The 19,858-nt window shown below is 39.3% G+C and overlaps 2 protein-coding genes across 2 annotated transcripts; both read right to left on the bottom strand.

Annotated features, from left to right (window-relative positions):
* Positions 1-279: 279 nt before the first annotated feature.
* Positions 280-9,892, bottom strand: LOC146903644 (uncharacterized). Its single transcript, XM_085725000.1, has 4 exons — positions 9,057-9,892; positions 1,531-5,216; positions 408-1,272; positions 280-324 (listed from the first exon to the last, which is right to left on the bottom strand). Exons 2-4 carry the CDS (start codon positions 5,124-5,126, stop codon positions 280-282), a joined length of 4,506 nt encoding a protein of 1,501 aa, XP_085581126.1. The 5' UTR covers positions 5,127-5,216; positions 9,057-9,892.
* On the bottom strand, positions 5,501-6,910 carry LOC146903645 (uncharacterized). Its single transcript, XM_085725002.1, has one exon. It carries the CDS (start codon positions 6,908-6,910, stop codon positions 5,501-5,503), a length of 1,410 nt encoding a protein of 469 aa, XP_085581128.1.
* Positions 9,893-19,858: the final 9,966 nt, after the last annotated feature.

Here is a 19,858-nt window from a genome sequence, read left to right on the forward strand (position 1 = left end):
ACAGTCAGGTACATGATCAGAGGTCTTCCTTCAACTGGAGGGATAAGGATGGGCGGTTCTAGCAAATACTCTTTGATGCTGTCAAAGGCTTTCTGGCACTCTTCTGTCCACACAATACCTTGCTCTTTGCGGAGTAGCTTGAATATCGGCCCACATGTTGCAGTCATATGAGAAATAAAACGGGAGATGTAGTTCAGTCGTCCGAGAAACCCTCTTACCTGTTTTTCTGTTTGTGGAGCGGGCATCTCTCTGATAGCCCTGACCTTGTCGGGATCAACTTCAATACCTTTCTGGCTGACAATGAAACCCAAAAGCTTTCCGGATCTGACGCCAAAGGTGCACTTGTTAGGATTCAAACGGAGTTGATACTTTCTCAGTCGTTGGAACATCTTCAGCAAATACTCGACATGCTCATCTTCAGTACCCGACTTGACAATCATATCATCTACATAAACCTCAATCTCTTTGTGCATCATGTCGTGGAAAAGAGTAGTCATACCTCTCTGATAAGTAGCACCTGCATTTATTAACCCAAACGGCATTACTCTGTAACAAAAAGTGCCCCAAGGGGTAATAAAAGACGTCTTCTCTCTATCTTCTGGTGCCATTTTGATCTGATTGTAACCGGAGAAACCATCCATGAAGGAGAAAACTTTGGACTTTGCAGTGTTGTCAACTAATACATCAATGTGAGGTAGTGGAAAATCATCTTTGGGACTAGCTTTGTTCAAATCACGGTAATCAACACACATTCTGACTTTACCATCCTTCTTCGGAACAGGCACAATGTTGGCGAGCCACTGCGGGTATTCTGATGTGACAAGGAAACCTGCATCAATCTGTTTCTGTACTTCTTCTTTAATCTTGAGGGCCATATCAGGACGGGCTCTTCTCAACTTCTGCTTGACTGGTGGACATTCAGGCTTCAACGGCAGACGGTGCACCACAATATCAGTATTCAGGCCCGGCATATCTTTGTACGACCAAGCAAATATATCAACATATTCTCTGAGAAGTTCTATCACTCGCTTCTTGATACTTGCTTCAAGTGATGCCCCAATCTTGACCTCTTTCCTGTCTTCTTCAGTACCCAAGTTGATCACCTCTATTGCTTCCCCATAAGGCTGAATGACTTTTCTTTCTTGTTCAAGTAGCCGAGAGATTTCGTCGGGAATCTCTTCATTCTCTTCCTCTTCCGCCTCATACACAGGGGATTCAAAGTTGGGAGAGATTATGGGGGTATGTTGTTCAAAGGGTTCATTGATGTTTAATCTGCACATATGACTGATGATTTTAGAAAATAAGTAAATGCAGATTTTTCGAAGGTGATTATATATTTTTTTGGTTTTTTGTATTACCATTTTTCAGAAAAAAGCACAAAAGAAAAATAAAACAAAAGTCGGGAACAAAACGACATTTTTATTTAATTGACAATAATTTTTTGAAGCAAATGGCCCTAGATAAATTCACTTTCGCTTGGGGCGGGGCGAAAGGATTTTTGAAAAAACATAAAACGAACAAATGCATTACTTTGACAAGTGAGCGACAAAAGGAACATCTACAGCGACCCAATTGCGGCTAGACCCTCCATGAGTCACGAAGCTTCGTGGTATCCCCTCAGGATTGTCTTCTGACAGGGCATTAATAAAACCCGCACTGTAGAACGTATCTCTTGCTGGCACGACGACATTCCAAGGCAAATCAGTTGACGGAGAGAAACCCAGACCTTCTCGACGCTTGTTCTCTGGCAATTCTATCAACTTCCCCCAGCTTGCAGATCCTCCAGCTTGCACTATGCTCTGAGCATCTTTTAGAGAGGAAATAGATGCTTCACTCTTCTTGGTATTCTCTTTTTCCATGGCAAGTCCCTGGAATGACGTCCCCTCAACACTGTCGGCCTTGATAAAAGAGAAAGACGACAAATGGCTTACTAACAGGGCTTCCTCCCCATTCACAGTTATCAGCTTCCCGTTATGCACAAACTTCAGCTTCTGGTGCAATGTAGAGGTTACTGCCCCAGCTTTATGAATCCAAGGGCGACCTAGCAAGCAACTGTATGATGCCCGGATGTCTATCACTTGAAATGTAATCTGGAAGATCTGCGGCCCAACTGTAATAGGCAGATCCACCTCCCCATGGACATCCTTCCTCGAACCATCAAAAGCTTTTACCATTACCTCACTTCGTCTTAAAGGTGCACCCTTGTAAGAGAGCTGGTCATAAGTTGTTTTGGCCATCACATTTAGAGACGAGCCGGTGTCTATCAGCACATTTGACAAAGTGTCGGTCTTACAATTCACAGATATGTGCAAAGCCAGATTATGGTTCCTTCCTTCTTTCGGAAGCTCTTCATCACTGAAACTCAGGTTGTTGCATGCAGTGATGTTCCCCACTATTCCTCCGAATTGACCAACAGTCACATCGTAGTCCACAAAAGCTTGTTCCAGGACCTTCATTAAAGCCTCCTTGTGAGCATCAGAATTCAGCAGTAGCGACATTATGGATATCTTTGATGGGGTCTGCATCAGTTGATCAACCACCTTGTACTCACTCTTCTTGATTAGCTTGAGAACGTCATCAATCTCAGAATTTGCATTGGTCCCACTAGACTGACCGATATCTTTGACTGCACTGGGATCTTTAGCTTGGGTCTCCTCGACTATCGGAGCACTAGCTTTCTTTGGGAGCACCACAGGAACAATACGCCCATTTCTTAGCACTCTACTGACTTCAGCGACATTCCCTACAGACGGCAAAGGTGGTATTGGAACTTCACGACCGTCCTCTATCATAGTGGCATTGTACTTATAAGGAATGGCTTTCTCAGAAGCATAAGGCATCGGACCAGGCAAACAGATCACTAAAGGAGCAGCAACTGACTTTCGACTGTCGTAGAATATCTCCAAAGGCTCCTCTGAAGTTATAACACATACATCATCGCACTTTCTTTCAACAACAAGTTCTCCTTGGTCTAAAAGTCCTTGAATATCATCTTTTACTTTCTGACAACCTTGAGGATCTAGAAGACACACTTCACAGGCGGCATGATCATGTTCAAAGAGAGACGCTTGACACATCTTGGTATGTATAGGGACCAAAGGTGTCCGGATGTGTTGGACGTTCAGGATGAGATGAGTCTTCTGGCAATCTTCGATCATGTTGACAGTTGTGGTACCATGGTTTGGCAACGGATTGGTTTGAACATTCGGTGCTGAATCTGTGAAGGTTATCTTCTTGTCATTGATTAGCTTCTGAACTGCATACTTAAAGTTATAGCAATTTTCGATATTATGACCTCGGCCTCCCTGATGAAAATCACAAGTCTGGTCAAGTCTATACCATGCTGGCAATTTTTCTGGCACTGGAGAAGGTGCTCTGGTCTGGACCAAATTCTTTTTGAGTAACCCTGGGAGTAATTCTGCATAGGTGACGGGGATCGGGTCAATTTGCATTTTTCGTGGTTGAGAATGTTGTGGTTGATAGGGTTGTTGTTGATATGGACATTGTTGGGGATATTGTTGAGGGTATTGTTGTGGAGGATATTGTTGCGGATGATGATATTGTTGTGGAGGATATTGTTGTGGATGATGATATTGTTGTGGAGGATATTGTTGAGGGTATTGTGATTGTTGTGGATATTGTGGGAATTGAGGTTGTTGTGGATATAGTGGGAATTGAGGTTGGCCATTTGGTGGTTGGATGGTATTGGCAGCAGGTGTGATGGCAGCAACGTGTTGATAGGCTGAGTAATTTTGTTGAGGTCTCCCATGGGTCACCATACCGACCTCTTGTTCTTTCTTTTTCGGGAGGTGATTCCCAGACTTCTTGGTTCCACTTGCAGATGTCACTTCTTTTACTAAACGTCCTTCTCGGACTCCTTCTTCCAGCCGTACACCCGTAGCAACCATCTCAGCAAAGTCCTTGGGAGTACCTCCGACCATATTCACATAATAAAACTGATTGAGAGTTTTTAAGAAGAGCTTGGTCATCTCCTTCTCTTCTATGCGCGGGCTGACTTGGGCAGCGGCATCCCTCCACCGCTGGGCATACTCTTTGAATGTTTCTTTGTCTCCCTGAGTCATAGCTTGTAGGTCACTTCGATCTGGGGCCATATCCACATTGTAACTGTATTGCTCCACAAAAGCATCACCCAGATCTTGGAAAGTTTGGATATTTGTTTTATCTAGATTCATGTACCATTTTGAGGCAGGATTAGCCAAACTTTCATGGAAGAAATAGATAAGGACTGAATCATCCTTGGAATAGGCAGACATTCTTCTCACATACATTGTTAGATGTTCCTCAGGACAGGATTTTCCCTTATACTTCTCGAAGTCTGGTACTTTGAACTTGTGGGGTATTTGAACATTTGGCACCAAACAGAGATCATAAGCAGTCTTCCCAAATACTTTCTTCTTGTGGAGGGCTTTCACATCTCGCTGAATTTCATCATATTTTTGCTGCAAGTCATTCATTCTATCATAGGCTTCCATATCCCCTGAATGGTAGATGGGCTCTTCTTCTTGTGGAATGGTATGCATCACCGGAGCCGAATAGGTCATAGCGGCTGGAGGAGCTCCTAACAGAGGTGGAGGAACATGAGTTGCATTTTGACGAGTAGGCATCGGAACTTCGGTCATGATAGGGCGGAATACTTCACTGAGGCACACTGGCACACCCCAAGAACGGCCTTCTGGCATAGAACTTGAAGCTTCACACACAATGGGACGGAGTATTTCGCCGGCAGTGAAAGGCGAGAACCGAGGCGCAGAACGTTGCGGAGCAGAGTGTACCGGAGAGTCCGCACATATTGTCCATCCAGGGGTGGCAGGGGCAGCTGCAGAGGCGGATGTTTCGGCCTGAGTTCTGACTGGAGGAGGAGGCGGTGGTGCTTGTGCCTGAGATTGTGCTTGAGCTTGTGCTTGAGCCTGAGCCAGTGCTTGAGCTTGAGCTTGTGCCTGAGCTTGTGCTTGAACGAGTGCTTGAGCTTGTGCTTCAGCTTGTGCTTGAGCTCGAACCTGTGCTTCCGCCATTGTCTTCATCATTTCAGCCATCTCATCCATCTTAGTCTGCATGGTTGACATCTCTTCGCGGAGCACTCGATTTTCTTGTTCGAGATAATCCATCTTTTTCTTAACGTTTGCTCGAGTGTAGATAGTGCGGGTGGGCTTGTAGATGATACGTGGGGCCACCTTTTGAAACGGGCTGACCTTTTTCTGGAAAAGAAAACTTGTGTGAGACTCTGGATTTGAAACTGTGAAATGCAAAATGATGCATGATGTTATGCAAAAATAGACACATTTTTATTTATCGAAGGACTTATAAAAGCAAATTTGTAAACATCATAATTGAAAATTTATTGAATAATTAAAGTACTACAAAATAATTCCCTTTTAACAAAACTGAGCCAAGGGATAGACTCCAAAGTACATCACAAAAAAGCTAGAAAATAACATAAAGTGGTGAAACAACTGGGAATATCCTGAGCTTTCGTAGTGGACTACTCCTCAAAATCCGGGTGTGCCCCTGTGAAGAAATCCATGCGCTCCTTCTTGCTGATAAATTGTGCGAGCCTCGCGCTTTGAGCTTGAATCTGAGCGTCCTTCTTAGCTATTTGTTCCTTTTGCTCGAGGAGCTCATGCTCCTGCTGTTCTATTTTACCACTCATAGTTTCCATCTTGAGCATAGCTTCATCATATTTCCTTTTCAAGGTGGCATTTTCAAGGATTAACACAGCTTCCCGCTCTTGGCTTTCCTCCTGAGTTTTTGGGGGTAAAGGTAAGGGCATGGTCGGAATAGTTGAGGTTGTGAGCCTTCGTTGAGGGTAAGGCATCTTCAGTTTGTTTGCTCGATCGATGACCCATTTGACATAAGCTTCATGGGCGGTATTCGACTTTCTTCCTAACTGGTTCCTATCCATCCTGATAATGGAATGCCAAGCTTTCACAAATTGAGCTTTTTGGTTCGTACCATCCTCCTTGTAAAGGAAGAAATCTCTGTCTAGGATGCGGTACAGAGGCTTCATCTTCATAGGGTATCCGAACTGACGTCTAGCAAGAACTGGGCTATAGCTGATTCCTCCACGTATACCTAGAAGGGGTACGTTGTTAGATTCTCCGCACCTGTCGATGATAGCTTCTGGGTCACAAGCTGGGTTGAACCAAGTTATGTCATTAGGGGTAAGGGTCATGAGCTTTTGGGACCATGGAACATATTCTGGCCTAAACTTGGGACGGGGTAAGTGTGAGGTGATCCACATGTGGAGTAAAGGTGCACAGCAAATGATGGTTCCTTTCCCTTTACTGGTTCGCTCATGGATAGAAACATAGGTGTCAGCAAGCAGAGTGGGAACTGGGTTCTGAGTTAGGAAGATTTGAATGGCGTTCATGTCAACAAAGTCGTTAACATTTGGGAAGAGCACAATACCATAAATGAGCAAGGCAAGGATAGACTCAAAGGCATCAATCTTTGATCTATTAAGACAAGTGGTGGCTTTTTGGTAGAGGAAGTTGTAGGATAGGCACTGAAGACCGGCTCTAGGGACGAACTTGTTTTTTATGTCGGTTATATCAAGGTGAAGGGCTTTTGCGAGGTCTGGGATCTTAGGGGTGAGTTCAAGGCTATGAAAGGGAACTTGGTTAAGCACGGGTAAGCCAACCCAATGAGAATACTCCTCTAACGTGGGGAAGAGCTGAAAATCAGGGAATGTGAAACCATGGTATATCGGTTCATAAAACTGGACCAAAGTATTGAGGAGCCCCTCATCCACCTTTGTCATGAGAATATCGACCAAACAACCGTTCGGCTTTCGAAAATGATCTGGATCCTCCAATCTCCTTGCTAACTTCCTTAAACTCTCCAAGTCCGGCTTTTTGAATTCATACCTATGAGTCCTCCTTACATTCTCCATTTCCTATGATGTTTACAAAAAACCTACATAAGTCCTTCGATATTTTATGGATGAGAAAAAAACTATTTATGAATGGATGTATGTATGTATGATTATGCATGGAAAACATGATGAGGTTTAAGGTATACAATGTTGGAGTCGAGGGTAACAACGCCATTTGGTAGGGACTATGGTTTCAAATGTACTTGCAACAAGGGTTCTACCAAAGTTCCCGAATTCCGACCGCCTTTGAACTTTATCGGATACCGAGACAACACCCGGTCCAACATCGTTCGTAGGAAAGTCTAGTTCGAGTGTAGTATCGCAGTCGACTAATACCGAGACAACACCCGGTTAGCCACCGCACTACGTCCTAAAAAGGCCAAGATGGCTTAAGGGTTACTAAAGGTCCTTAGCGTTCAATCGGAAACTTAAGAGTAATAAAGTCTAAGCGTGACAACACCCGCCGACATATATCACTTCAAGCTCCTCCGCTAAGTGTGGTTATCTCACGTGTGACAAGACACGAGAATACTCTCGGTATGACACTATAGGTCTACCACTCCTATCTTATGTTTCACTCAAGTCCGGGTTAGGACCCATCTCACCACTCACGTTAAAAGAAAGAAGAAAGAAGAAGGAAGAACATATATACAGGTATTTCCATCTTTTATTTTTGATTTTTAAGCAAGTTATAGCACAAAAATTAAATAAGACCAAGTTAGGCTCAACCCTCTTAGGGACGTCCCCAGTGAAGTCGCCATTTCTGTCGCGTCATTTTTCGGAGATCAAGGCTATTTGATTAGCTTTTGACTCACTTTTTTATTTCACGACTGAACATTTAATTTTTTAAGAAAAAGGGGAAAAAAGTTCAAACACCCCATTTGAAAAAGATTTAGGGTTCGGGGGTTAGTTACATAAAGGGAAGGTATTAGCACCCTTTATGTCCGTAGTACTCTACGGGAACCTCTTGGTTTTATTTAAATAATGTGCTATAACTTACTTGCTTTTTTTGGAAAAAAAGGATTTGAAATGATAAAAAGAAAGAAGACCTAGTTATCTACATTTTATCGATTTGAAAGGACGAGTGTCCTCTGCCTACGTACCCGTGAGGGATCAAAATCACGTAGTTCATGGTAAAAACTGACGTTTGATTGGTTGAGTGTTTTTTAATGTTTTGAAAAAGGCTTTAAAATGAAAGAAAGCCAAAGTGGCAAGTGAGAATTTGTTTGTGTTTTTTATATTTAAAAAGAGACTCAAAATAGAATTAAATTGATTTAATGTTTGATTAAAAATAAAAGAAAAACGACGGCACTTGATTTAAGATCAAGGTTTATTTTAAAAAATATATATTTTTGTTTGTGGTTTTCAAATAACTAGAATATAATTAAACTAACGGAGCATAAAGAAATAAAAGCGTAAGGACCCCATGGTGGCGTTTGGACCACCACAAAGGCCTTTTACCTAAACTAACAAGCATAAAAATAAACATACACCCACACACGCACACATGCACCTAGGCTATTACAAAAAACCTATTAATACATTCTACGGTCTGCGGTAAAAATAAATAAATTACATTGGGGCCTATTTACATTCTAATTTATGTGCAAGAAACGAAAATAAAAAAAATTACATTAAAAACCTATTTATACATTTTAAGTTCCACACGACGAAGTAAATGACTAGAAAATAAAATAAAAATGAGTATGCGATGAGTAGTATAATAAACCTAAGTGGAAAAAAAAATGCATGGGGATTAAATAAAAATGTGATGCTTACGAAAAGAAAAAAAAATGAACATGAAAAAAAATAGAATTACAGCAGGGGGGTGCAGGCAGTAATCAGGGAGGTATGCAGTAAGTAAACAAAACTGGGCTTGCTGGGCATGGGTTCAGACCGGTTCGGTTCAAGAGAACCGAACCGGTTTAGTGAGTATATAAATGATGGGAGACCGGTTTTGATTCATTTTTCACAAATGTTTTCTCTCTCTTCCTCCTTGTTTTCTCTCGTTCTTTGTTCTTCTCCTTCTTTCATATTTATTTTTTATGATTCTTGCTTCATCTTTCCTACTTCTTCCTTTTTTATTCTTCTTTAAAATTTTTAAACAGAGACCTTAGGTTCCTAGATCCACCAGTTTATGAAAGGAAAGAGAAACGAAAACTACCTCTTGTTTCTTGGATTGTCTCGGAGCTTTTCAGCAACTCAGGTGCGGTTTGTGTCGTCGACGGCTACACCTGTGTGTTGGATTCGCGGCTTGTGTTGGTGACGGTTGGAAACCTTGTACCGTCCTTCTTTATGCTACGCGATGTGGTTTAGGTCCGATGTGGTTTGGTCCGATGTGGTTTAGGTTGTTGTGTCCGAGTTGTTGGATTCGGTGTTGTTGATACTGGTTTCGTCTCTCTCTGCTTCTCTGCCGTCCTTTCTTTTCTTTTCTTTTTTGGTTTGTGCGTGCCGTATTTATAGTGTTAAGGGTTTGTTGAGGTGAAGCCAGAAATCGGTAGCTTGGGGAGGGGAACAAGCGGAGTTGTTACGGATTGGGTTGGAACATAAAACGCATGAGGTGAACAGGCTGTGTGTATTTGAACCTGGACTGGATTGAGGCTTGACCAGCCTGTGTTCTGGATTGGTATTGCGTTCAATTGATATTTTGGATTGGAACAAGCCTTTCGGATGAGGATAAGGAGAGGATGAGGGTGAAGAGAAAGAGCGTGTGACATGCTTTGGATGAACTTGACCATTTTTTGGGACTTAACAATAATAAAGAAAGGAAAAAATGACTAAATAAAAATGAAATAATAAAAGGATAAACAAGTTAATATTTTTTGTTCTTTTTTTGACCTTCTAATTAATAAAATAAAAAACTTGGATTATTCTAAAAGAAAATAAAAGAAATAATGACTAGAATAAAAATTAAAGTTAAAATTAATTAATAAAAAAAACCTTAAAAGATGGAAACTTAAGAATTGAAAATAAATAAAAATTAAAGAGAGAAGAGGGTCCGACTCGGAACCAACAAATGGGGTGTTTTAAAATACCTATCTGTCGAATTTTTAATGGAAAGTCGGACACTAATCAGGGTTAAACGACATGCGTCAGTGTATGTATGTAGGATCCTTAGGTCAAAAATTGGGGTATGACAGATAGGTAAACAACATAACTACGACTTCCATGGGATATTTTTGCATTCTCTAAAAATTCGACCAAAATGGTGGTTAAGAAAATCTCCTCGTTAATTTAGGACATTACTCGTTTTCGACCCATTTTTACTAGGAAGGCCATAAAGTGGCCGATTTGTATTGAATCTTAGCATGTGACAATTCGTTGGATAGGTAAACAACATAACTACGACTTCCATGGGATATTTTTGCATTCTCTAAAAATTCGGCCAAAATGGAGGTTAAGAAAATCTCCTCGTTAATTTAGGACATTACTCGTTTTTGACCCATTTTTACTAGGAAGGCCATAAAGTGGCCGATTTGTATTGAATCTTAGCATGTGACAATTCGTTGGATAGATAAACAACATAACTACGACTTCTATGGGGTATTTTTGCATTCTCTAAAAATTCGGCCAAAATGGAGGTTAAGAAAATCTCCTCGTTAATTTAGGACATAACTCATTTTCAACCCTTTTTTACTAGGAAGGCGATAAAGTGGTCGATTTGTATTGAATCTTAGCATGTGAAAATTCGTTGGATAGGTAAACAACATAGCTACGACTTCCATGGGATATTTTTGCATTCTCTAAAAATTCGGCCAAAATGGAGGTTAAGAAAATCCCCTCGTTAATTTAGGACATTACTCGTTTTCGACCCTTTTTTTATAAGGAAGGCTATAAATTGGCCGGTTTGTATTGAATGTTAGCATGGGACAATTCGTTGGATAGGTAAACAACATAGCTACGACTTCCATGGGATATTTTTGCTTTTTTTAAAAATTCAGCCAAAATGGAGGTTAAGAAAATCTCTGCGTTAATTTGGGACATTACTCGTTTTCGACCCTTTTTTACAAGGAAGGCCATAATGTGGCCGATTTGCATTGAATCTTAGCATGTGACAATTCGTTGGATAGATAAACAACATAACTACGACTTCCATGGGGTATTTTTGCATTCTCTAAAAATTCGGTCAAAATGGAGGTTAAGAAAATCTCCTCGTTAATTTAGGACATAACTCGTTTTCAACCCTTTTTTACTAGGAAGGCGATAAAGTGGTCGATTTGTATTGAATCTTAGCATGTGAAAATTCCTTGGATAGGTAAACAACATAGCTACGACTTCCATGGGATATTTTTGCATTCTCTAAAAATTCGGCCAAAATGGAGGTTAAGAAAATCCCCTCGTTAATTTAGGACATTACTCGTTTTCGACCATTTTTTTATAAGGAAGGCCATAAATTGGCCGGTTTGTATTGAATCTTAGCATGTGACAATTCGTTGGATAGGTAAACAACATAGCTACGACTTCCATTGGATATTTTTGCATTTTTTAAAAATTCAGCCAAAATGGAGGTTAAGAAAATCTCTGCGTTAATTTGGGACATTACTCGTTTTCGACCCTTTTTTACTAGGAAGGCCATAATGTGGCCGATTTGCATTGAATCTTAGCGTGTGACAATTCGTTGGATAGGTAAACAACATAACTACGACTTCCATGGGATATTTTTGCATTCTCTAAAAATTCGGCCAAAATGGAGGTTAAGAAAATCTCCTCATTAATTTAGGACATTACTCGTTTTCGACCCATTTTTACTAGGAAGGCCATAAAGTGGCCGATTTGTATTGAATCTTAGCATGTGACAATTCGTTGGATAGGTAAACAACATAACTACGACTTCCATGGGATATTTTTGCATTCTCTACAAATTCGGCCAAAATGTAGGTTAAGAAAATCTCCTCGTTAATTTAGGACATAACTCGTTTTCGACCGTTTTTTACTAGGAAGGCCATAAAGTGGTCGATTTGTATTGAATCTTAGCATGTGAAAATTCGTTGGATAGGTAAACAACATAGCTACGACTTCCATGGGATATTTTTGCATTCTCTAAAAATTCGGCCAAAATGGAGGTTAAGAAAATCCCCTCGTTAAATTAGGACATTACTCGTTTTCGACCCTTTTTTATAAGGAAGGCCAAAAAGTGGCCGGTTTGTATTGAATCTTAGAATGGGACAATTCGTTGGATAGGTAAACAACATAGCTACGACTTCCATGGGATATTTTTGCATTTTTTAAAAATTCAGCCAAAATGGAGGTTAAGAAAACCTCCGCGTTAATTTGGGACATTACTCGTTTTCGACCCTTTTTTACTAGGAAGGCCATAAAGTGGCCGATTTGTATTGAATCTTAGCATGTGACAGATCGTTGGATAGGTAAACAACATAACTACAACTTCCATGGGATATTTTTGCATTCTCTAAAAATTCGGCCAAAATGGAGGTTAAGAAAATCTCCTCGTTAATTTAGGACATTACTCGTTTTCGACCCATTTTTACTAGGAAGGCCATAAAGTGGCCGATTTGTATTGAATCTTAGCATGTGACAATTCGTTGGATAGGTAAACAACATAACTACGACTTCCATGGGATATTTTTGCATTCTCTAAAAATTTGGCCAAAATGGAGGTTAAGAAAATCTCCTCGTTATTTTGGGACATTACTCGTTTTCGACCCTTTTTTACTAGGAAGGCCATAATGTGGCCGATTTACATTGAATCTTAGCATGTGACAATTCATTGGATAGGCCATAATGTGGCCGATTTGCATTGAATCTTAGCATGTGACAATTCGTTGGATAGGTAAACAACATAACTACGACTTCCATGGGATATTTTTGCATTCTCTAAAAATTCGGCCAAAATGGAGGTTAAGAAAATCTCCTCGTTAATTTAGGACATTACTCGTTTTCGACACTTTTTTAATAGGAAGGCCATAAAGTGGCCGATTTGTATTGAATCTTAGCATGTGAAAATTCGTTGGATAGGTAAACAACATAACTACGACTTCCATGGGATATTCTTGCATTCTCTAAAAATTCGGCCAAAATGGAGGTTAAGAAAATCTCCTCGTTAATTTAGGACATTACTCGTTTTCGACTCTTTTTTACTAGGAAGGCCATAATGTGGCCGATTTGCATTGAATCTTAGCATGTGACAATTCGTTGGATAGATAAACAACATAACTACGACTTCCATGGGGTATTTTTGCATTCTCTAAAAATTCGGCCAAAATGGAGGTTACGAAAATCTCCTTGTTAATTTAGGACATAACTCGTTTTCAACCCTTTTTTACTAGGAAGGCGATAAAGTGGTCGATTTGTATTGAATCTTAGCATGTGAAAATTCGTTGGAAAGATAAACAACATTGCTACGACTTCCATGGGATATTTTTGCATTCTCTAAAAATTCGGCCAAAATGGAGGTTAAGAAAATCCCCTCGTTAATTTAGGACATTACTCGTTTTCGACCCTTTTTTTATAAGGAAGGCCATAAATTGGCCGGTTTGTATTGAATCTAGCATGGGACAATTCGTTGGATAGGTAAACAACATAACTACGACTTCCATGGGATATTTTTGCATTCTCTAAAAATTCGGCCAAAATGTAGGTTAAGAAAATCTCCTCGTTAATTTAGGACATAACTCGTTTTCGACCGTTTTTTACTAGGAAGGCCATAAAGTGGTCGATTTGTATTGAATCTTAGCATGTGAAAATTCGTTGGATAGGTAAACAACATAGCTACGACTTCCATGGGATATTTTTGCATTCTCTAAAAATTCGGCCAAAATGGAGGTTAAGAAAATCCCCTCGTTAAATTAGGACATTACTCGTTTTCGACCCTTTTTTATAAGGAAGGCCAAAAAGTGGCCGGTTTGTATTGAATCTTAGCATGGGACAATTTGTTGGATAGGTAAACAACATAGCTACGACTTCCATGGGATATTTTTGCATTTTTTAAAAATTCAGCCAAAATGGAGGTTAAGAAAATCTCCGCGTTAATTTGGGACATTACTCGTTTTCGACCCTTTTTTACTAGGAAGGCCATAACGTGGCCGATTTGCATTGAATCTTAGCGTGTGACAATTCGTTGGATAGGTAAACAACATAACTACGACTTCCATGGGATATTTTTGCATTCTCTAAAAATTCGGCCAAAATGGAGGTTAAGAAAATCTCCTCATTAATTTAGGACATTACTCGTTTTCGACCCATTTTTACTAGGAAGGCCATAAAGTGGCCGATTTGTATTGAATCTTAGCATGTGACAATTCGTTGGATAGGTAAACAACATAACTACGACTTCCATGGGATATTTTTGCATTCTCTAAAAATTCGGCCAAAATGTAGGTTAAGAAAATCTCCTCGTTAATTTAGGACATAACTCGTTTTCGACCGTTTTTTACTAGGAAGGCCATAAAGTGGTCGATTTGTATTGAATCTTAGCATGTGAAAATTCGTTGGATAGGTAAACAACATAGCTACGACTTCCATGGGATATTTTTGCATTCTCTAAAAATTCGGCCAAAATGGAGGTTAAGAAAATCCCCTCGTTAAATTAGGACATTACTCGTTTTCGACCCTTTTTTATAAGGAAGGCCAAAAAGTGGCCGGTTTGTATTGAATCTTAGAATGGGACAATTCGTTGGATAGGTAAACAACATAGCTACGACTTCCATGGGATATTTTTGCATTTTTTAAAAATTCAGCCAAAATGGAGGTTAAGAAAATCTCCGCGTTAATTTGGGACATTACTCGTTTTCGACCCTTTTTTACTAGGAAGGCCATAAAGTGGCCGATTTGTATTGAATCTTAGCATGTGACAGATCGTTGGATAGGTAAACAACATAACTACGACTTCCATGGGATATTTTTGCATTCTCTAAAAATTCGGCCAAAATGGAGGTTAAGAAAATCCCCTCGTTAATTTAGGACATTACTCGTTTTCGACCATTTTTTTATAAGGAAGGCCATAAATTGGCCGGTTTGTATTGAATCTTAGCATGTGACAATTCGTTGGATAGGTAAACAACATAGCTACGACTTCCATTGGATATTTTTGCATTTTTTAAAAATTCAGCCAAAATGGAGGTTAAGAAAATCTCTGCGTTAATTTGGGACATTACTCGTTTTCGACCCTTTTTTACTAGGAAGGCCATAATGTGGCCGATTTGCATTGAATCTTAGCGTGTGACAATTCGTTGGATAGGTAAACAACATAACTACGACTTCCATGGGATATTTTTGCATTCTCTAAAAATTCGGCCAAAATGGAGGTTAAGAAAATCTCCTCATTAATTTAGGACATTACTCGTTTTCGACCCATTTTTACTAGGAAGGCCATAAAGTGGCCGATTTGTATTGAATCTTAGCATGTGACAATTCGTTGGATAGGTAAACAACATAACTACGACTTCCATGGGATATTTTTGCATTCTCTACAAATTCGGCCAAAATGTAGGTTAAGAAAATCTCCTCGTTAATTTAGGACATAACTCGTTTTCGACCGTTTTTTACTGGGAAGGCCATAAAGTGGTCGATTTGTATTGAATCTTAGCATGTGAAAATTCGTTGGATAGGTAAACAACATAGCTACGACTTCCATGGGATATTTTTGCATTCTCTAAAAATTCGGCCAAAATGGAGGTTAAGAAAATCCCCTCGTTAAATTAGGACATTACTCGTTTTCGACCCTTTTTTATAAGGAAGGCCAAAAAGTGGCCGGTTTGTATTGAATCTTAGAATGGGACAATTCGTTGGATAGGTAAACAACATAGCTACGACTTCCATGGGATATTTTTGCATTTTTTAAAAATTCAGCCAAAATGGAGGTTAAGAAAACCTCCGCGTTAATTTGGGACATTACTCGTTTTCGACCCTTTTTTACTAGGAAGGCCATAAAGTGGCCGATTTGTATTGAATCTTAGCATGTGACAGATCGTTGGATAGGTAAACAACATAACTACAACTTCCATGGGATATTTTTGCATTCTCTAAAAATTCGGCCAAAATGGAGGTTAAGAAAATCTCCTCGTTAATTTAGGACATTACTCGTTTTCGACCCATTTTTACTAGGAAGGCCATAAAGTGGCCGATTTGTATTGAATCTTAGCATGTGACAATTCGTTGGATAGGTAAACAACATAACTACGACTTCCATGGGATATTTTTGCATTCTCTAAAAATTTGGCCAAAATGGAGGTTAAGAAAATCTCCTCGTTATTTTGGGACATTACTCGTTTTCGACCCTTTTTTACTAGGAAGGCCATAATGTGGCCGATTTACATTGAATCTTAGCATGTGACAATTCATTGGATAGGCCATAATGTGGCCGATTTGCATTGAATCTTAGCATGTGACAATTCGTTGGATAGGTAAACAACATAACTACGACTTCCATGGGATATTTTTGCATTCTCTAAAAATTCGGCCAAAATGGAGGTTAAGAAAATCTCCTCGTTAATTTAGGACATTACTCGTTTTCGACACTTTTTTAATAGGAAGGCCATAAAGTGGCCGATTTGTATTGAATCTTAGCATGTGAAAATTCGTTGGATAGGTAAACAACATAACTACGACTTCCATGGGATATTCTTGCATTCTCTAAAAATTCGGCCAAAATGGAGGTTAAGAAAATCTCCTCGTTAATTTAGGACATTACTCGTTTTCGACTCTTTTTTACTAGGAAGGCCATAATGTGGCCGATTTGCATTGAATCTTAGCATGTGACAATTCGTTGGATAGATAAACAACATAACTACGACTTCCATGGGGTATTTTTGCATTCTCTAAAAATTCGGCCAAAATGGAGGTTACGAAAATCTCCTTGTTAATTTAGGACATAACTCGTTTTCAACCCTTTTTTACTAGGAAGGCGATAAAGTGGTCGATTTGTATTGAATCTTAGCATGTGAAAATTCGTTGGAAAGATAAACAACATTGCTACGACTTCCATGGGATATTTTTGCATTCTCTAAAAATTCGGCCAAAATGGAGGTTAAGAAAATCCCCTCGTTAATTTAGGACATTACTCGTTTTCGACCCTTTTTTTATAAGGAAGGCCATAAATTGGCCGGTTTGTATTGAATCTAGCATGGGACAATTCGTTGGATAGGTAAACAACATAACTACGACTTCCATGGGATATTTTTGCATTCTCTAAAAATTCGGCCAAAATGTAGGTTAAGAAAATCTCCTCGTTAATTTAGGACATAACTCGTTTTCGACCGTTTTTTACTAGGAAGGCCATAAAGTGGTCGATTTGTATTGAATCTTAGCATGTGAAAATTCGTTGGATAGGTAAACAACATAGCTACGACTTCCATGGGATATTTTTGCATTCTCTAAAAATTCGGCCAAAATGGAGGTTAAGAAAATCCCCTCGTTAAATTAGGACATTACTCGTTTTCGACCCTTTTTTATAAGGAAGGCCAAAAAGTGGCCGGTTTGTATTGAATCTTAGCATGGGACAATTTGTTGGATAGGTAAACAACATAGCTACGACTTCCATGGGATATTTTTGCATTTTTTAAAAATTCAGCCAAAATGGAGGTTAAGAAAATCTCCGCGTTAATTTGGGACATTACTCGTTTTCGACCCTTTTTTACTAGGAAGGCCATAACGTGGCCGATTTGCATTGAATCTTAGCGTGTGACAATTCGTTGGATAGGTAAACAACATAACTACGACTTCCATGGGATATTTTTGCATTCTCTAAAAATTCGGCCAAAATGGAGGTTAAGAAAATCTCCTCATTAATTTAGGACATTACTCGTTTTCGACCCATTTTTACTAGGAAGGCCATAAAGTGGCCGATTTGTATTGAATCTTAGCATGTGACAATTCGTTGGATAGGTAAACAACATAACTACGACTTCCATGGGATATTTTTGCATTCTCTAAAAATTCGGCCAAAATGTAGGTTAAGAAAATCTCCTCGTTAATTTAGGACATAACTCGTTTTCGACCGTTTTTTACTAGGAAGGCCATAAAGTGGTCGATTTGTATTGAATCTTAGCATGTGAAAATTCGTTGGATAGGTAAACAACATAGCTACGACTTCCATGGGATATTTTTGCATTCTCTAAAAATTCGGCCAAAATGGAGGTTAAGAAAATCCCCTCGTTAAATTAGGACATTACTCGTTTTCGACCCTTTTTTATAAGGAAGGCCAAAAAGTGGCCGGTTTGTATTGAATCTTAGAATGGGACAATTCGTTGGATAGGTAAACAACATAGCTACGACTTCCATGGGATATTTTTGCATTTTTTAAAAATTCAGCCAAAATGGAGGTTAAGAAAATCTCCGCGTTAATTTGGGACATTACTCGTTTTCGACCCTTTTTTACTAGGAAGGCCATAAAGTGGCCGATTTGTATTGAATCTTAGCATGTGACAGATCGTTGGATAGGTAAACAACATAACTACGACTTCCATGGGATATTTTTGCATTCTCTAAAAATTCGGCCAAAATGGAGGTTAAGAAAATCTCCTCGTTAATTTAGGACATTACTCGTTTTCGACCCATTTTTACTAGGAAGGCCATAAAGTGGCCGATTTGTATTGAATCTTAGCATGTGACAATTCGTTGGATAGGTAAACAACATAACTACGACTTCCATGGGATATTTTTGCATTCTCTAAAAATTTGGCCAAAATGGAGGTTAAGAAAATCTCCTCGTTATTTTGGGACATTACTCGTTTTCGACCCTTTTTTACTAGGAAGGCCATAATGTGGCCGATTTACATTGAATCTTAGCATGTGACAATTCATTGGATAGGCCATAAAGTGGCCGATTTGTATTGAATCTTAGCATGTGACAATTCGTTGGATAGGTAAACAACATAACTACGACTTCCATGGGATATTTTTGCATTCTCTAAAAATTCGGCCAAAATGTAGGTTAAGAAAATCTCCTCGTTAATTTAGGACATAACTCGTTTTCGACCGTTTTTTACTAGGAAGGCCATAAAGTGGTCGATTTGTATTGAATCTTAGCATGTGAAAATTCGTTGGATAGGTAAACAACATAGCTACGACTTCCATGGGATATTTTTGCATTCTCTAAAAATTCGGCCAAAATGGAGGTTAAGAAAATCCCCTCGTTAAATTAGGACATTACTCGTTTTCGACCCTTTTTTATAAGGAAGGCCAAAAAGTGGCCGGTTTGTATTGAATCTTAGCATGGGACAATTTGTTGGATAGGTAAACAACATAGCTACGACTTCCATGGGATATTTTTGCATTTTTTAAAAATTCAGCCAAAATGGAGGTTAAGAAAATCTCCGCGTTAATTTGGGACATTACTCGTTTTCGACCCTTTTTTACTAGGAAGGCCATAACGTGGCCGATTTGCATTGAATCTTAGCGTGTGACAATTCGTTGGATAGGTAAACAACATAACTACGACTTCCATGGGATATTTTTGCATTCTCTAAAAATTCGGCCAAAATGGAGGTTAAGAAAATCTCCTCATTAATTTAGGACATTACTCGTTTTCGACCCATTTTTACTAGGAAGGCCATAAAGTGGCCGATTTGTATTGAATCTTAGCATGTGACAATTCGTTGGATAGGTAAACAACATAACTACGACTTCCATGGGATATTTTTGCATTCTCTAAAAATTCGGCCAAAATGTAGGTTAAGAAAATCTCCTCGTTAATTTAGGACATAACTCGTTTTCGACCGTTTTTTACTAGGAAGGCCATAAAGTGGTCGATTTGTATTGAATCTTAGCATGTGAAAATTCGTTGGATAGGTAAACAACATAGCTACGACTTCCATGGGATATTTTTGCATTCTCTAAAAATTCGGCCAAAATGGAGGTTAAGAAAATCCCCTCGTTAAATTAGGACATTACTCGTTTTCGACCCTTTTTTATAAGGAAGGCCAAAAAGTGGCCGGTTTGTATTGAATCTTAGAATGGGACAATTCGTTGGATAGGTAAACAACATAGCTACGACTTCCATGGGATATT

This window comes from Medicago sativa, chromosome 7, assembly GCF_051527215.1.
Source record: "Medicago sativa cultivar Bolivia chromosome 7, Bolivia_mono, whole genome shotgun sequence".
In the NCBI taxonomy this organism is placed as follows: Eukaryota; Viridiplantae; Streptophyta; class Magnoliopsida; order Fabales; family Fabaceae; genus Medicago; species Medicago sativa.

Excerpts from the sequence above, each read along its gene's own strand:
- LOC146903645 (XM_085725002.1), bottom strand. The coding sequence starts at position 6,910 with ATGGAGAATGTAAGGAGGACTCATAGGTATGAATTCAAAAAGCCGGAC.
- LOC146903644 (XM_085725000.1), bottom strand. The coding sequence starts at position 5,126 with ATGGATTATCTCGAACAAGAAAATCGAGTGCTCCGCGAAGAGATGTCA. Across the intron at positions 1,273-1,530 it reads TTTGTCGCTCACTTGTCAAA|ATTAAACATCAATGAACCCT; the intron begins GTAATGCATTTG and ends TCATATGTGCAG. Across the intron at positions 325-407 it reads CGGGTACTGAAGATGAGCAT|ATCCGGAAAGCTTTTGGGTT; the intron begins GTCGAGTATTTG and ends CTTTGGCGTCAG.